This window comes from Leptonotus elevatus, chromosome 7 (assembly GCF_054856555.1).
Source record: "Leptonotus elevatus isolate MCC_2025b chromosome 7, RoL_Lele_1.0, whole genome shotgun sequence".
NCBI lineage: Eukaryota > Metazoa > Chordata > Actinopteri > Syngnathiformes > Syngnathidae > Leptonotus > Leptonotus elevatus.
This window is the reverse complement of record NC_141245.1, coordinates 15314823-15332081: the sequence shown is the minus strand read 5'-3', so window position 1 is coordinate 15332081 and position 17259 is coordinate 15314823. Positions and strand designations below refer to the sequence as shown.

The 17259-nt window shown below is 40.8% G+C and overlaps 1 protein-coding gene across 5 annotated transcripts in view; it reads right to left on the bottom strand.

Annotated features, from left to right (window-relative positions):
* Positions 1 to 214: 214 nt before the first annotated feature.
* Positions 215 to 17259, bottom strand: part of pitpnm3 (PITPNM family member 3) — a 70104-nt gene continuing 53059 nt past the window's right edge. For all 5 annotated transcript variants that reach the window (XM_086080513.1, XM_086080512.1, XM_086080514.1 and 2 more), the window contains 10 exons: positions 16562 to 16729; positions 16338 to 16486; positions 13062 to 13178; positions 10245 to 10361; positions 10025 to 10173; positions 8685 to 8834; positions 8408 to 8591; positions 8180 to 8308; positions 7161 to 7532; positions 215 to 3539 (listed from right to left, as the gene is read on the bottom strand). In XM_086080513.1, coding sequence (XP_085936639.1) covers positions 7218 to 7532; positions 8180 to 8308; positions 8408 to 8591; positions 8685 to 8834; positions 10025 to 10173; positions 10245 to 10361; positions 13062 to 13178; positions 16338 to 16486; positions 16562 to 16729 — 1478 coding nt within the window. In that variant the 3' untranslated portion in view covers positions 215 to 3539; positions 7161 to 7217. The remainder of the gene's footprint in view (positions 3540 to 7160; positions 7533 to 8179; positions 8309 to 8407; positions 8592 to 8684; positions 8835 to 10024; positions 10174 to 10244; positions 10362 to 13061; positions 13179 to 16337; positions 16487 to 16561; positions 16730 to 17259) is intronic.

The following is a 17259-nucleotide window of genomic DNA, read 5'->3' as shown; positions in this document are numbered from 1 at the left end:
TGCGCATAATTCACTCATTTAGTTCCTCTTGGCGTGTGATACTGTTTAAAAAAAAAAAAAATATATATATATATATATATATTTGACCTTTTAAACTGTTGCATATTATGGAGTTACTGTATCACAATGATTGAGCTTCAAGGTTTTGAATGAATTAACACTGCAGGAACTTTAAGTGCATAAAAAAAAACAACTGAGTGCTATTTATAACCTCTCTTTTTTTTCCCCATTTATTTCTGCAATAATCATGAAACAAGTCCAGCAAATACACAGTGACGTTCACCATCACACCAAATGTTCTGTACAAAACAATCAGTAAATTTCGGGACATAGAAATTGTGGGGGTGGGGCAACTTAACATTGCATAATACAGCACGGTGTACATTTAACGGCCACAACATTAGGTACACTTGCACATTGTAGCGAATGGACAAGCACAAAAATAAATACATTGCGCAATGTGTAGCCTAGCTTAACACAGAAATAAAATTGGACTGTTATCTTTGTAAAGGCTGCTTTTAAAACGATATCATTAGATATGCAAGTGTACCTAATAAAGTGTCCCGCGAGCATAACAATGTCTTCAAACTGATACTGTTAACAAATTCCACTTTTTTTTTTGTTTCAGCGTTAATGAAAGCATTCAAACTTTCAAGTGCACATTTGAATTTTTTCACCAAAACAGTATAACACTGGCAGTAAACTGGACACTAGCAAATTTAACGCACCATTTAATGTTACGACTGTTGTTATATTTTGCCATCTTTTGGTTTTTCAATTGCTTCTCGCAACATTTTGTACACTCAATTACAATCTTTTATACATTATTGTACACGCAACACTAATTGATGCAATTAGACTCTAGGGAGTCTCACGCGCTCGCTAATTAAAGAGCTAATTACTAACACTGACAGCATGTACAGGAGGGCAACGGAGATACAGATTGTTGCATCATGTCATCTTTTTCTCCGTTTTTTTTCAAATTCACATGAACCACATCACAAACCTCCTTCAATACTATAAAAAGACCGGAAACCAACTCTCTCTCTCTCTCACGCACGCACGCAAGCACACAATCACATCAACTAGAAAAGACACACAGCATCGTAAATACTCAGGTCAAAATGAAAAATAAAGAAAACATACGACTTAAGGCAAAAAAAAAAAAAAAACACAACAAGTTGAGACCTGTTCCAAGTCCCCAAAAGACGATGAAAATAATTTGTTTCTTTTTACAATATTTGCTCATAGAAAAATAGGTTTGCACAGTGGGTCACACGTGATCACAGGCAGACTCAATCGGATCGACTGACTCCACACGTGTATAAACTATGACAATAACAAGGAGAAATGCAGCAGAAATTGCAAAAAAATAAAAATAAAGTAGTTTTATGTGCACAGGTTAATAGTTACCAGTGTAAAGCTGACACCCCTTGTAATAGAAAAAAAAACAATTGCTACACTTTTTTTCTACGTGCAATAAGGAAAACAATAATAAGAGGGCAAACAATGTAAGTGCAGCAACATCAATATATATTGTATATATATATATATATATATATATATATATATATATATATATATATATATATATGTATCGATTACGGAGGAACATCTAAGGAGTGACATGCATTAGTTTTTGAGACTATTTTGTGGGTCTTCTCCTTAAATCCAAATGTCCAAATTTCAATAGCCGAAGGCAAACAGTTATTGGGGGCTGAATAAAATAAAAATAAAAATCTATAGGTCACACAAACCGCTTCTAAATGAAAATTTCCGCCATGATAAATACTGCTGCAAGATTTTGTGAGTTTTTGAGCAGGGCAAAACCCTCAGGATATCTTATTTGGAATATGGTTTCTGTTACAGTCAGTTATGTATTTGGGTTTTAAAACAACAATCCCTTTCAGGGTCAAATACGCCCTCTAGTGGATATGAGCAGCATAAGGATGACATCGAAGCAACCGGATTGGATGTGTTTTGATCTTCCATTGAAGATGAAAGTCAAATCCGTCTCAACGTCTGAAATTTAGTAATAATATTGAAACCATATCCATTCCATTACATGTTGTTGGGTTTGCAAAAATATTTCATTCATAGGAAATTATAGAAATATTTTTTTTTAGCAAAAAAAAAAGATATTGGTTAAATTTGTAGGCATTCTATTTGACAGGTTTAGAGCTTTTTCTTCAACTCATCTCTTCTCTCAGCATTGCCACAACAATCCAAATCAGTTACATTTCAAATGGATTTGAATTTTTTCACTTGCAAAAATTACTTTGTCTTGGGGGGGTGCTAATGCTAAAAACAAGGCTATTAAGTAATGTGTTCTCTGAACTATCAAAACACACAACTGAACACGTTTCTTTTCTTTCAGCCACTACCGAGGCAAAGCAGCCTTGCTTGCGTGCTATGCTAACGTTAGCTCTCACGTACAGTATGTGCGTGCCGCAACAGGCTTTGCATGAAGATGATCATTTGCTCATAAGCATAGTCTTTGCTTTTTCTGTAATTAATGACTTGAAATGAATATCCATCTATTTCTACGCGGCTTATTATAAGAATAAGCTGCATAGAAGCAATTAACTTTGGACGAGCGGCGGATGATCGTCAAAATCATATAGAAACAAGCATTCACATGCACACCAAAGAACAATTTAGAGTCTTCAGTGAACGTATGCAATATGCATGTTTTTGGAATGTGGGAGGAAGCCAGAGTACCCAGAGAAAAAAAACAAAACAATACTAACTCTTTAAAAAAAAAAGAAAGAAGAGAAAAACAATATTAACATGGTTCTACATAATCTAAGCTAATCATCTCATATTGCTACATCCAGGCACTCATAAAAAAAATAAAAAATAAAAAAAAATAAATAAATAATTCCTCCATCCATGTTCTGTTGTGCTTGTACTCATTAGTGCGCCGCACATATAGACAAACAACCATCAAATGGGCAGTTTAATCTTCACTGGACCTAAGATGCACGTTTTAGGAATATGGGACGAAGAAAACGTACGCAAGCAAAGGAAGCCCCAAACCGAGACTCAAACCACGAACCCCAGAACAGTGAGGCAAAATGCGCTGGCCACTTGTGCGCTATGCTGCCTTGAAATGAAGAAATACCAACACGACCTGCTGGTCCAGTAAATCTGAATCATCAACGACTGCATTCGACTTTGGTAGTGCAACTTTTTGGGGGCAGAGCCTAACGTTCAGCAGAAGTGTGGGCCAAAAAAGCGCTCGGTCCGAACGGGCATGTTGGCCAAGTTTATGATTGACACCTCACCGGCGCTAATTGCCTCTCGAGTTGAGGCAAAAAGACAAAAGTCAAGACAAAAGTGAGGCTTCATCCGCAGAAAAAGGGAGGTGGGGATATGACACCACGCTGCGAATATGAGCCAGAGTTAATGAAGTCTGTCACATCGGCGGCAAAGTTGTGATTAATGTGCATGGCCGCGTCAGCGCTATTTGCTCCCGCAGGCTCTCGCCACCATCGCCCGTGATTGCGTCGCCGCCGTCGCAGTCGTCGTCCCCGGATCTGGAAACAAGTGGATCCGCTCTTACATAATCATGAGCGCATTTGCATTCCGGCGGCCTCCGGAGCCGCCGCTGCTAATAATAGCATTTCTCGCTCAGGTTGCTACAGGACTTTTTTCAATTTGACGTAGTTGGCTCTATCACACAAACTGACCGCATTTTCCCCAGGAATTCTCTTTCACAGGCAAAACAATCTCTTGGAGGTTTGTTTTTGAAGGACACTTGAACATGGATACAATTTAAATAAAGGAATCCAATTTCATGCTGCTAAGTAAATAGCGAGTCAAGATTTGACCTTGTGGAGTTTATTATTATTTTCCTTTTTTATGACGAGTAATGAAAGTTTGCTATCGTGCCCCACCCACCCACACACGACTAAAGCTTCTCAATTTAGTATTGTCCGTCTCGCTAGTCTTTTGTGGTTCCATTTTTGTAGCTCTTGAACCCCATTTTCAAGAAATGGTTAATTTTTAAAGATACTTGGAAATGTCCAACATGACCCTAAAATGCCCGCTTTAAAACCTTCGTCTTGTGTTAGGATCGGCAGCGACCCGTTTTTAGGTTTAACATGCATAAAAGAACCATATAAATTTGTTTATTGCATCAAGGCTTTTTGACTTTGTCAGGAACCTCTATTTCAACAAAATAAAACAAAAAAAAATGTTTTCACTAAATTCTAAAATGCTCTGGTTGAAATGATTACATTTGTGTTGTTAGGGTCGGTTTCGACCCAGTAATAAAAATAAGATTATAAAGCAATAATTAGAGCCAAAATTGGATTCAGCCAACACACTGACAGCCAGCTCCTCTCCCAATCCTGTGAGCTGTAGGGGATTTGCATTTTGCCGTGTTTTCCAGTACACCTTCACAAAAACAAAACAAACAGAGATGGGCATGTCCTGACATGTAAGGTCAATTCATTCATTTGAAGGGTCATTTGACTTGCAGTGCACATCTCCAATTTGCAGCATACAAACATGAGAAGAACATTTACAGCGACCCAAGTTCTGGATAATCTTTTTGATGAAAATGATGAAGAGGACACAGAGCAGCATAGCGATGTGGATGAGCAGGTTTCTGATGAGGAAGACAATGTGGAGTATCATCCAGAAGACACAGACATATCTGATGAGTCTGATGAGGAGGTCACTGATGATGAAGCTCGTCCCACTGAAAGATTCATGTCCAAAAATGGTAAGATCTTTTGGAGCTCAGTACCTCATGATGTACATGGCAGGGCAGCTGCTGCAAATGTCATAAAAATGACCCCTAGAATCACAAGGTTTGCTGTGACAAGAGTCAGTGACATCAAGACATGTTTCGAGCTATTCATGCCATTGTCACTAAAAAGAGTCATCATGGCTATGACAAACCTTGAAGGGAAAAAAGTCCATGACGACATGTGGAAAGACATTGATGAGGAATATCTGGATGCTTACATTGGTGTTCTTCTTCTTGCTGGAGTGTACAGATCCTGCAATGAGGCCACTAATAGTCTCTGGGACGCATCGACAGGCAGAAATATTTTCCGGGCAACAATGTCACTTCAGACCTTTCGAATGATATCAAGAGTCCTCAGATTTGACAACCGAAATAGCAGAGCAAGATCTGACAAGCTTGCCCCCATCAGGGATGTCTGGGAGAGATGGACGCAACTCATCAGGAAGTGACAAAAAGCCCACAATTATCCTCGACTATAACAAAAACAAAGGAGGAGTGGACAACCTGGACAAGCTGACTGCTACCTACACTGGCCAGCGAATGACCAGGAGGTGGCCAATGGTTGTGTTTTACAACATCCTTGATGTGTCTACATGTAATGCATTTGTGTTGTGGACCCAAATCCACCAAGGGTGGAACTCAACCAAAAAAAGCAAGCGAAGAATGTTTCTTGAGGAGCTGGGAAATGCACTTGTCAAGCCACACATTGAGCGAAGGGAACGGGTGCCCCGAACCCCAGATGCTGCCATCTTGGTCAGACAGCTGCAGAGCTCACCTAGCACTTCGTCCACACCTTCAACACGACAAAGATCTGCTTTTCATTTTGTGTTTATATTTAAGTTCTACTGCTGAAAAAATACTTTTTTTGCATTTTTCTTGAAGTAAATATATATGGGTCGAAATCGACCCATAACACCATAGATGTTACTATAGTCAATAATATTTAAATAAATAAATAAATAAAACAAATTAATTTAAGAGATGTGTTCTAATAGCCCCCAGTAATAGTCAGGTAACACAACAACCTTTTATACATTTATATGATTCTCTTGGTGTTTATTTTACCTTTTTTTTTAATTGAAATCGAAGGGTATACTGACAAAAAAGGCCCAGAAACCCACACCAAAAACATTAAAACTAATATTTTCATGGATAAGGAAGCCTAACAAGCCAACCAAGAGATGAGAAATAAATTGGATGATATCTACTTGTTTTTAGTGTATTTTACAGCTGATTTAAGACACGGGTCGAAACCGACCCGTTAACATAAGAGATGGTAACAGAAAGTTAACACAAGACGAAGGTTAAAGCAAAATGGCAGATGTTCTGGTGTATTTATTTTGCATTACAGTGAGTCAGGGGGAAAAAAGGGTGCTGAAGGAGTCCATTTTAACTTTTTTGATGTACCCTGCAGGGTTCATAATTGAACAAATGAGTATTGTTTATGGTTCGAAAAGGTACATAAATGGCCCAAACTGGCAAAGGGACCATATATGTACCTTTTTGTTTATATGTAATGGTACAAACAACTGCTAGGACAATGTGAATGCCTTTTGAAAGAGCCTGAAATTATACAGAATGCCGTTTCTAGGAATAAAAAAAAATAGTAGGCTGGGTAACTAACTGCAATTTAAATGAACTGTCAACGGTTCTTGCGAAGAAAGAAAATGCCGTTGTTGGTGTGTATTTTTCGGCTGCTCTTTGGTTCCCAGAATGCAATGTGTCATACAATTCTTAACTGGTTCTGTCAAAAATAGCATTGAAAATATTGTCTTAACATAGAATAAACCCCTAAAGATGCAACATCTCATTTCAATGGGTTACCCATAGTTTGGTGGATGTGTAGTCGAAGGTTGTTAACATGTAACTAAGATGTGAAACAGTAACATCTATTCTCCATTAACTTGAGTGACTCAAAATTGCCCCAAAATTAATCATGGCTGACAAAATCTCTGTTCTGAATGGATGGAAGGATGAAAATGCTACTAAGTGATGTCTGCCATCTAATGGTGAACTGTGTTATGACAACTTCAAATTGATTAGGTGTGGTCGAGGCAGTGCTTTTACAACGTGGCCGATCCCCGACCTACACTCTTAGGTACATATTTGCCAAAAAGGGTCCGAATATGTATTCAGTACAATGGTACCCTTGAGGGTATTGTTCCAATGATAAGCCAATGGACCCTTAAAGCTACAAATGTAGCACCTTTTTTCCCGACAGTGTACTAGTTAATTGCTTGTTTCATCTACTTGTGATAAACATGCCCACCAAATTACATGCTGCTCAGGGAAACAGCCATCGAGGGCTGAATTGAGAAAAAAAAAATCAATATGAGAAAGCCCTCAAAATGGCCAGTTTGGATCTCATTATATTGCGCAGGTGTACATTTTAAGATCTAACCTCAGCCTCGACTCTTCCGCCATCTTCCAGCAATCCATCCCGTTTCCTGGCCCAGCGTCAGGGAGTGGTGTCCCCACGATGCATCACGCCCCGCCCCCACACGCCTGGCCCGCCTCCCCCGCCGTGGTCCTTGTCCGACTCCGGCTGGCTCTGGGCCCGCTCGGGTTTGGGGTTGGACGTGCAGGGCGGGTCGGGCTGCTGGACAGACATGGTCCTGCGCAGGTGGGTGCGCTTGCACAGGAAGTCCGGTTTGGCGGTGAGCCCGAAGGAGCCTTTTCTGAGGACCATGCGGACCGAGGACGACTTCTTGGGTCGGGCTCGGTGGCCAAACTGCAGAGTGGAGAGGTGCGCCGCGTAGCCCTCACTCAAGAACTACATCAAGCACACAGAGAAGGAATAGAACAAAAATATTGTAGGTAAATTAGGGGTGTCAGGCGATTAAAATTTGTAATCGTAATTAATCACATGACTTCAATAGTTAACTCACGGTTAATCGCAAATTTAATCTGTTTTTGAAATCTGTTCTAAATGTACAATAAAAAAAATTCAGAGTTTTCATACTCCTGTTAACATAAAAGTGGAAAAAATGTTAAATTAATAGAAATATGTTTGCATTTTTTAGTAATTGATACAGTAATTTCATAATAATTCAAAACATTGAGTTAAAATTAAAAATATGTAAAAAACGAATGTGATATTGATACTGTGATATTGTTGGTCATTTTTCTGCCACTAGATGGCATCATTTCATTTGTAAGACGCTGGTGACAGTTCTGCATTTTTCTTTTCATATTAAGAGCTATCTAATATTTAACATGATGTAACTTGTGAAATTCTGCACATTCTTTAAATTGTGAAATACAACTTAACCCCAGTACAGGCTTTTTTTCATTAATCGCACGCTAAAAAAAAAATTGCGGTCTTAAAGGAACTTTAAATTAACTCAAAATTAACACACACATTTTGGCACCCTTAATGTAAATGTGATCAACAGCATTGCATTTGATCAACGATCCCACCTGGCACTGGTTCTGGTACTTCTTTGACGGCCTTCCTACTATGTGGATCTGAGGGGGCCCAAGACCAAGCATGTTGTAAACGGAGATGTCCTTCATGGATCCATACGCAGAATTGATCTTGATGTGACACTAGAGGAAAATCAGCAATATGACATGAGCAACTTTGCCACAAGACCGATGCAGGACTGGTAGCTCTCGTTCCGTCTTGGGTCTGAGTGTCATGTGTACCTCATGTATGAGGTTCCTGAGGAAGATGGTCTTCTGTCGCAACGGGTCGTGAACCAGACCTTCAGAGAAGAAGATCATGCCGTGAGGAAAGTTATGCTGCGACAGCCAGGACACCACGCGCTGTTTCTGCATGTCGGGACGACCCGTGATGTAGATGATCAGGTAGCCCAGGTCCTGCCAGTGCCTACACACACACACACACACACACACACACACGTCTCAGTAAGATGCAGGGGTCACCTAATGAAAAGTCAGGTGAGCGGATGAGGCGACCAACCTGACGACATCCACGGCTCCGGGGCGGACCTTGGGGTCGCTGCCCATGATGGATACGCTGGCGGCGAATGAGCCGTCAATGCTGAAGACCACACACTCCATGCCGTGGGGCAACACCGTCAGGTAGGCCTCGGCGGACGTTTGATCACCCCTTGAGGGAAGGAAAAATATGGCTGCAGACTTTTCTCATATTCTTTTGTATACTAGTCTACTAGTGTACGGGAGAATGGTCATTTGGACTGATAGTAAAGTGGCATGGTACTCCGGAATATTAATACAAATAAATAAATGACAAAGAAAATGACAAATGATGGAAAAATAGAGCGACCCCACATGTAAAAATCTGCATGAACCATTGAAATGGATTTGTGGGGTATTTTTTTCTAAAATTCTTCAAAAAATGCTGATAAAAAACAAACCAGAAAATGTTTTAAATACTGGGGGGAAAAAAAGAATACTGTACCGAAAAAAAACTTCTATAAAAAAGAAAAAGAAAATACACACCCCAAACCCCAAATGGGAAAGTAACAATAAATACCCATAAAAAGGGTAATAATATGGAAAATAATATATATATATATCTTTAAATGTTTACCTAATGCCAACAATATAGGGAAAAAAAGCAAACAAAAGACATAAATGACAAATGAATAAAAAATACAGAAAAATGCCACTCCACAGAAAAAAAATCTAATATTGAAAATAAACAAACAAATAAATACATACATACATAAAATGTCAAAAACACAGAAAACATAAATAGCTATCAAAATAAAAAATAATGAAAATACAGAGCATTGCTTCACACCTGTGAAAAAAATGGACAAATAAAATTAAATTAAAAAGAAACGCACCATACCAATATGAGATCTTTTACAAGGGAAAGAAAATGGATTATCTGTTAACACAAAAAAAAATTGTTTAAAATATTCTCTTTGTACATCAAAACTTTATATGTAGCGGTAGGTGAAAGGTTAAATTGCATAATTAAAATCAGAGGTGGGCGCGTCAATTTTGAGTGTCCGTCATTCGGCAATCGTCAACAGTCGGGACCCCCTTCCGTCATCGTCAATCCGTCAATATTTCAAGCCGAACCGTCAATCCGCCATTCGTCGATTGCGCGGCAAAATGAGCGTCCGTCAACGTTTCCGTCAATCGTCATCAAAATGGGACATCCGTCATTGACGGATTGACGATTACATTGACGGAACCCCCCCCCACTTCTGTCAACGCTAACTTCATCAATTTTTAGAAGTTTCCTGTCAATCGTATATTCTCGAGAAAAAAATTGCCATGTTGCTGTGGAGACAGCTTCATTAAATGAACGAAAGCCATGCTTACTTGACCACCATCTTAACCGGATAGACTCCGAGGCTGAGCTTCTTGCCGCTGGGTATGGTGTACGTCACCCGACCGTTGCTGTTGGTAACCTCCGTGTCAAAGTGCACCCAGCGTCCCGACTGGGGCTGCGTCATCAAAAGTATGTCCACCTATCGACGGTGCGCACTTGTGAGCGAATGGCAGCGGCAGGACGAGGCCCGGTGAGAGGCTGCGTCGTTACCTTTTCTCCGGTTAGCGTCACCATGTCCAGCGGGCCGTACATGAAGCGGCCTACCAGCGTCTGCGGTCCGTCCTCGGTGGCGATGACGTCGTTCACCCGGTGGTTGGCGGTGACATTCTAACGAGAACATAATAGCATCAGGATGTTCATGTGTTAAAAAGATAATGTAAGGTCAGGAGTCTTCATTTTTTTATGGCAACTTTACTTCCAATAACCCAAACTTGTGTCAATTTTGAATTGCTCAAAATTGCAGACTTCCTGATTCTTTTCAGGTATGGCTTCTTGACACCTTTATTGTATAGCCACTCATGATAGACACACGCAAACCAAATTTCCTGTTGCTAAGGGAAACTGGATCTGGGAGCCAAAGAAATCATGAGCGGAGTTAATGTTAGTTTCATATTTTATTGTGAACCATTAAACTTCATGCTCCGTTGACACGCAAGGGCGAACGCTCAAATTGCTAACAATTTGGTGTCACATATCCAACTAGTACATGTGAGTAAAATTTAGTAGCAATCAGACAAAACCTTTGCACGGGGTTGAGTGTCCATACTGACCCTATTAACTCATTCACTCCAAACCATTTTCACTGAAGCAACCCCCTACGCTCCCGACTGTTTTACTGGATTTTGACAGATTTTGCAAGGCCCACCAAATATTGTGTTCTATTGCTATAAAAACATAGAACCTACCAAAAGAAAGATTAGAGTCTGTTCTTTCATCAGGATTTTTATTTATTAATTTGTATCTGTTTCCGTTTTGCAGCAATTATCATTAGAATATAGCTAAGTTTCATCATTATTCACAAACACTGGAGAAAAGAGCTTGTTACAACATGGCCCTGGTTGATCTCATACTCTGCTGCCACCCGCTGGCCGTTTTTTGTAATAACTACCATTGCTTTAAGCGACCTCTTCAGGTCAGAGTCTGCATCAAAGCCTTCTGTATGAACAAGCATGGAAAAAAAACATTTAAAGAACGTTTTTATACGTTTTTGGAGCAAATTAGTTAACTGACTGCCTTAAACAAAATGGCAGACTTCCTGTGTCTTTCTGGACACGAACTCTTGAGACTTTTTGCAAATCAACCCATGATTGACATGCCTAGGATATGTCATGTTCCAAAGGGAAATTGGCTAGAGGGCAAATTTGTAAGAAATTTCAATTCATTCATTCAATAAAAATTTGATTCCATGCAAACCAAAATGGCTGACATCCATGCATTTTTGGGCTTTGCTTCACGAGACTTTTTTTCGTGGGTCTAACTCATGAATCAATCAGTCAAATACAAAAAACGAACGTCACATGACCAAACCTAAAACAGGTGACGGTCATTACCTGAGCCCTTTTAGGCACTGTGATGTCATTTTTAGCTGACAGTAAGTTGCAAAATGGCCGCCACCTGAGATGAATGAAAAACGAGCGGATTTTTCTGCTTAATTCATGTATTTTCCGATTAATATTGCATGGAACATGAACATAATATTATACTAGAGAAAATGTTGGACTTGCACCCCTGCAAATGTACACTTTTGAGTATGGGAAGGCCCTCAAAACTGTGGTTTATTTGGCCTCCGTTTAACATTTGAACATCTTTAAAGGACCCCTAAAAATGCCCCATATCACTCTAAAATGGATGCTTGAAACCAAGTGGCAGACTTTTTGCTTCTTTTTGAGCATGTCTTCTTGAGCCTTTTTTTTTTTTTTAGTTGGGTTTACTGAAAGCCACTCCCCCAGATTTCACAATCCTAAACCTTAATGGGCCATAAAATTGTGAATTACTGGGTCGCATTTCACCGTCACAGCTAATAATAATTGATTTAAAGGATGTGACACGGAACCAGGAAGTCCAACATTCCCGGCTGTTCTCCTTCATTAGGTCCACTCGAGTCAAACATGGCAGCCGGCGTCCGCCACTCCTGTTGGAGGCTTACGTGGGTGAGTCTGACCCCTGACTGCGCGAGAGCAGGAACCAACAAGCACACGGGCGACTCCAGCTGTGACGAGGACCCTTTTAACAAGTGCAGGGGGAGTCGGGAATAGGAAAGTCTCAAAATGGTGTCGCTCTGCGGCGGATGAGATGGCAGCGGCCAAATTGAATCAGATACGTGCCACTATAAACCCTCACACTCGAGCTGGGGAACAATTGTCCAGACGCATGAGGCCAAGGTCTTCTGGAAAGCTGCTGTCACACTCGCGCTACACATCAAGCTGCCTCTGGGTCACAATTGTTCACTGGGGAAAGATGTCCTTTTGGTTGAATAACCTGAACCCCATGCTGCTTCATCAAATACAATATCAACCGATCACATGTATGTGCTCTTCTCTCGGGAATGTCCACAGGAATTTGTTGTCACCTGAGAGATTTGTTCATGCTCATGTTTGAACTCGAGAAAACTCAAAAGTTTTTACTACATCTACTGCATTTGTATGACTTCCAACGAGAACTATGCAGCCGCGTTGCCATGGTTTTCCGCTGACACAATCCTATTTATAGAAGAGTGAAGAGGACAAAGCGCGGCTAAATAAATTCCTGCCTTTTGAAATGGGCAGACAGAAGAGAGGTCCGAGAGTGAAGGGCATCGCTATCTTGATTATGCTCGTCCCGGAACCTCGGAAGTGGCGAACAATCGCGAGCGCCTCCCAGCTTGAACACGTCAAGATCAAAGTGCCGAATCGGTCGGCAGAGCTGCGACGATAGCCGTCAACGTTGCGTGCATTTCTAATCTGTATGCAGTCTATTCAACATGTCAACACGAAGAAGGAAGGAAACAACGTGTTTATGCAACCCAAACACAATCACAGTGTTGCGTACCCTCAACTTGACGTGCGTCCTCCGCCGCAGCCACTTTTCTCGCGGGCTGGACGGCGAGAAGGGGGCCGAGTCCAGATTGTCCGCTTCCTGCGTCTTCATAAAGTCACACCGCATGAGCTGTGAAACAATAATCAGAGGTGACACAATGCAAACACTGAGAAATCCTTCAGGCCAGCATTTTTTAAAGAAGGGATTCCGAAACTTGGGTGCAAAGGATTAAAAGTGGGCTGGAGTGTCTTACTGTATGACAAAAACGGTCAAATATATACAGACGAACATCATTTGTTACTTTGTATTTGTAGTTTGTATACTTGTGTAACCCTTTATTACTATTATAGTTCCCTCCCTGTTCCCTTGTACTGAAGGTTAGAGTGTGCCATCTCTGTGAGGTGTGAAATCTTAAGGGGAAGTCCATCTTAAACATTTCTTGGCAATAATATCTTCTATGTGACCTCACTAGACTAAACATGACATTCTGATTTATATTACATTTGTGGAATATGAGTTATGAAGCAAAATCCAGCCGTTTTTTTATCCATCTCAGGGGGCGGCCATTTTGCCACTTGCTGTTGACTGAAGATGACATCACAGTTGCTCAGTGCTCAGGCAACAACCAATCACAGCTTACCTGTTTTCTGAAGCTGAACTGTGATTGGTTGTTACCTGAGACCTGAGCAACTGTGATGTCATTTTCACTCGAAGGCAAGATGCAAAATGGCCGTCTTCTGAGATTGATAAAAAATGCTGTATTTTACTGCTGAACTCATATTCTACTAAGGCAATATTAACCAGAATACTGTATTTAGACTAGTGGAGATGCATAGAACATTTTACTGTCAAGAAATTTTTGGGGGGTTGACTTCCTATTTAAAACTTTAGAAAGGGCTAAAAAGCCACATTTCTGGTGTGTGCACATTTAAGTGTGCACGTTTTTTGGGGGGTGATCTGTTTGGATGTTAAAGGGGGATGTAGCTTAATAGGTCAAGGAAAATATTTTTTTTGTTTTTTTTAATTAAAATGTTTTAAACAAGAGATTGCAAAAATATGGTGCAACCATCCCTCGGAGTGATTTGTTTTGACTTTTTTTTTTAAAGGTGTCTTTTGGGGTGAAAGGGGTGCACCACCTCTGGCAGGATGTTAAAAAGGATGGCTCAAAAGTTTGTTTATTCAAATATTTCAAACTTTCACATTTCAAATTATTGTGGCGTTCCCACACTAACGAGTGTACTAGATCAGAATTAAAATGACGCACTTGAAATGTTTTAAAAATGTTTTTTAAAGTCTGATTTGCTTTAATTTGTTATTATTTTTTTAGACCACCCCCCTATCAACTTCCCACACCCGCCCCCAAAAAAACAAGCGAATCCCTCATTAAACAAGTAACGTGGTCTGGTGGTTGACAGTTTTGCAGTTGAAGCAACCTTGAAGCGACGTTTTATTTATAAGCAAAGCCATTTTCACAAATGATAGCGACAATTTGAATATACTTGGTGAAAATTGCGGCTCTCTACTTGAAACACAGTGCGACTGGCTTGAAACTTGACGCTTTCTTTGAGGGTGAGCGGGAAATAGGAGAAGAAAATAAAAAAGACATGATTCTGCTTGATATCCACAAATTAGCTCATCTGACGAGCGGTCCTTGAGTTGTGCGCCGAGCCTTTTGATGCAAGCCGTATTAGAATTCAGCTGAATTAGCGCGCTAATAGTGCAGATAGCATCTTGGTGTGGCGCTCTGATTCCTTATTCCGCTCACGGTTTGCAGAAAAACAATAATGGCTTCTTTTTTTTCCTTCGACGCCTCAGAGAATGTTCTTGATGTTTTCAGAGACAGAAACCTGTTGCCCTTTGTGCGTCGTCTTTCCTTTTTTTTACTCCCTTCTTTATTAACCTGTTGATCCCTGTTTTTTCCATCAACGATCCCTCTTTAGTACCGAGCGTCCCCGCATTTGTATTCCCTTGTGTTCCCTATCTTTTCCCGTGTCCCTTGTGATACTCTGTTTGTTCCACTGGGAATCAACTTGTTCCCTCGGATTGCTCTCTGCTGTTGCACTTTTTGTCCCTGTGCATTCTCCTCTTTATTACCTTCCTTTGTTCTATATTTTTTTCCCCCTGTGCCAACATATTTGTTCCCCCCTTTGTATTCCTCTATTTGTCATTTTGCTGTGTTTGTTCCCCCGTGTCCCCTTTTTGTCCCACTGTGATTTCCCCATTGTGTCGTGCTGTCTGTTCCCACGTCTTATTATGTAGTGCCCTTGTCCTGAATTCCCCGCCGTTTGTTTACTTGTGATTGTTCCCTTGTTCCGCTCACTTTCTTACACTTAATTCTCGTCAAAGTGGACCTTCTCTCGTATATCATCTAAATCTGTCCCTCCGTGTTAAAGCCTGTAAACGCAGCAAGCTTTTTGCACATTACTTGCCCCAAGGAAAGCAAATAAAAGCAGACAAATGATTTTGTGCACGTCGGCTGTGATGGATCGATAGGCGGCGGTAAATTTGTAAGCTTTTGGCGGCTTTCATGCTGTTGTTGCTGTCGATTAGCCTTCACACTTGATGGATGTGAAAAGTGCTCACAGATGAATGAACGCAGATCAGGAAGGAAGTTGAATAAATTCATGAAGATGGCTGACACACACCAACAACTATAAGTGCTGGAACATGGCGTCAGCTCCAATTTGTGGCATGGAAGAAGCTATTAATAGATTAACTGTCCATTTTCTTAACCGCTTATTCCTCACTAGGGTTGCGGTGGTGCTGGAACCTATCCCAGCTGACTTTGGGCAGTAGGCGGGGTACACTATGAACTGGTTGACAGCCAATCCAGGACAAGAAATTAAGTCAATCATTTAATAGCAAGAATAAAGGAAATGGGAAAAACCTAATTTGATATTTTTTTTTGAAAACTTAACCAAGGCTTGAAATTTAAACTTGAAACCATGAAAGCCTAATTTTATCACCTTCATGCTAACCCTGGCGTGAAACCCTAACCCTTGTCTGAAACTCTAAACCAGGCTTGATCTGGAAGCTTCCATTTGAAAACTAACCATGTCTTGAAACTCGAGCTCTGATGTCAAACCCGAACCCTATCCGGAAACCCTAATTTGACAAAACCTAATGTTGGCTTCAATTCCTAATTAAAAACCCTACCTTGTACTCCTGATTGTTGAAACCCTAATCTAGATTTAAACCCCAATCTGAAACCTCGAAATCCTAAACCCAATCTCGACCACTGGTGCATTTGATTCCTAAGCGAATCCATTCAGATAGTCACTGGCCTACCTGGCGAAGTACAAAGGCGGCCACGTCTGTGGATTCCCAGTAGGAGGCATGGAACAGGTGCGGCAGCGCCACGGTGGGGAAGGCAGTCAACACGTCGGGGCAGTAGAGGGAATAGTCCAACCTCTTGGAGCCCCACCAGCTACTAGAAACTTCAAACACCAAAGCAGATGTGAATAACCGGACAAAAAGACAAGCTTCTCTGATTGCCCCTCGACCCTACTCACTATTGGCAATGGCATCACCAAGGTGATGGCCAATGGAGCCGATGGACATTTGGCTCTCCACGCTGGTCACGCTGGCCCGCCGACCTCCTTCCTCAGAGGACGACTGAAGGACTGCGGACGTCTGCTCGCCCTCCAGAAACACGTCAGGGTGGCCCTGCATACTCTCGCCTTCACACGAGACAAAAGGAATTGATCACTCAGGTATTGATCATTGTGGCGAATGAGAGCACCAATTGGTGTTTTATGGAGGAAATTCAAAGAAGAAAACACATTCCTTTGTGGATTGTAATGATTTTGAAAATGATTTTGTTTGAGAATGTACTTCATTCCCAACACAGAGAATGCCAATTTTGACATTTTAAAACAATGAATAATAATACAATTGAAGCAATAATTTGAAGGAACCCAAACTCAAAACTGAAACCCGTAACTAGTGACAATCAGTGGTACTTTAACTTAACTTAAGTTGGAAAAGGAAAACCCTAAACCTGGCTTCAAACCCTATCTTGAAACCCCAGCCATATCTTAAAACCCTAACCACAATTTGAAACCATTACTTGAAATCCCAAACCTTGGTCTCAAACCCAAATTTGAAACCTTAACCCTGGCTTAAAACCAGACTGTGAAGATATCAATTAGAAAAACAATTGCCGAGCAAAACACCCTAACACAGAGGTTCTCAACCGCGGTCCTCGAGT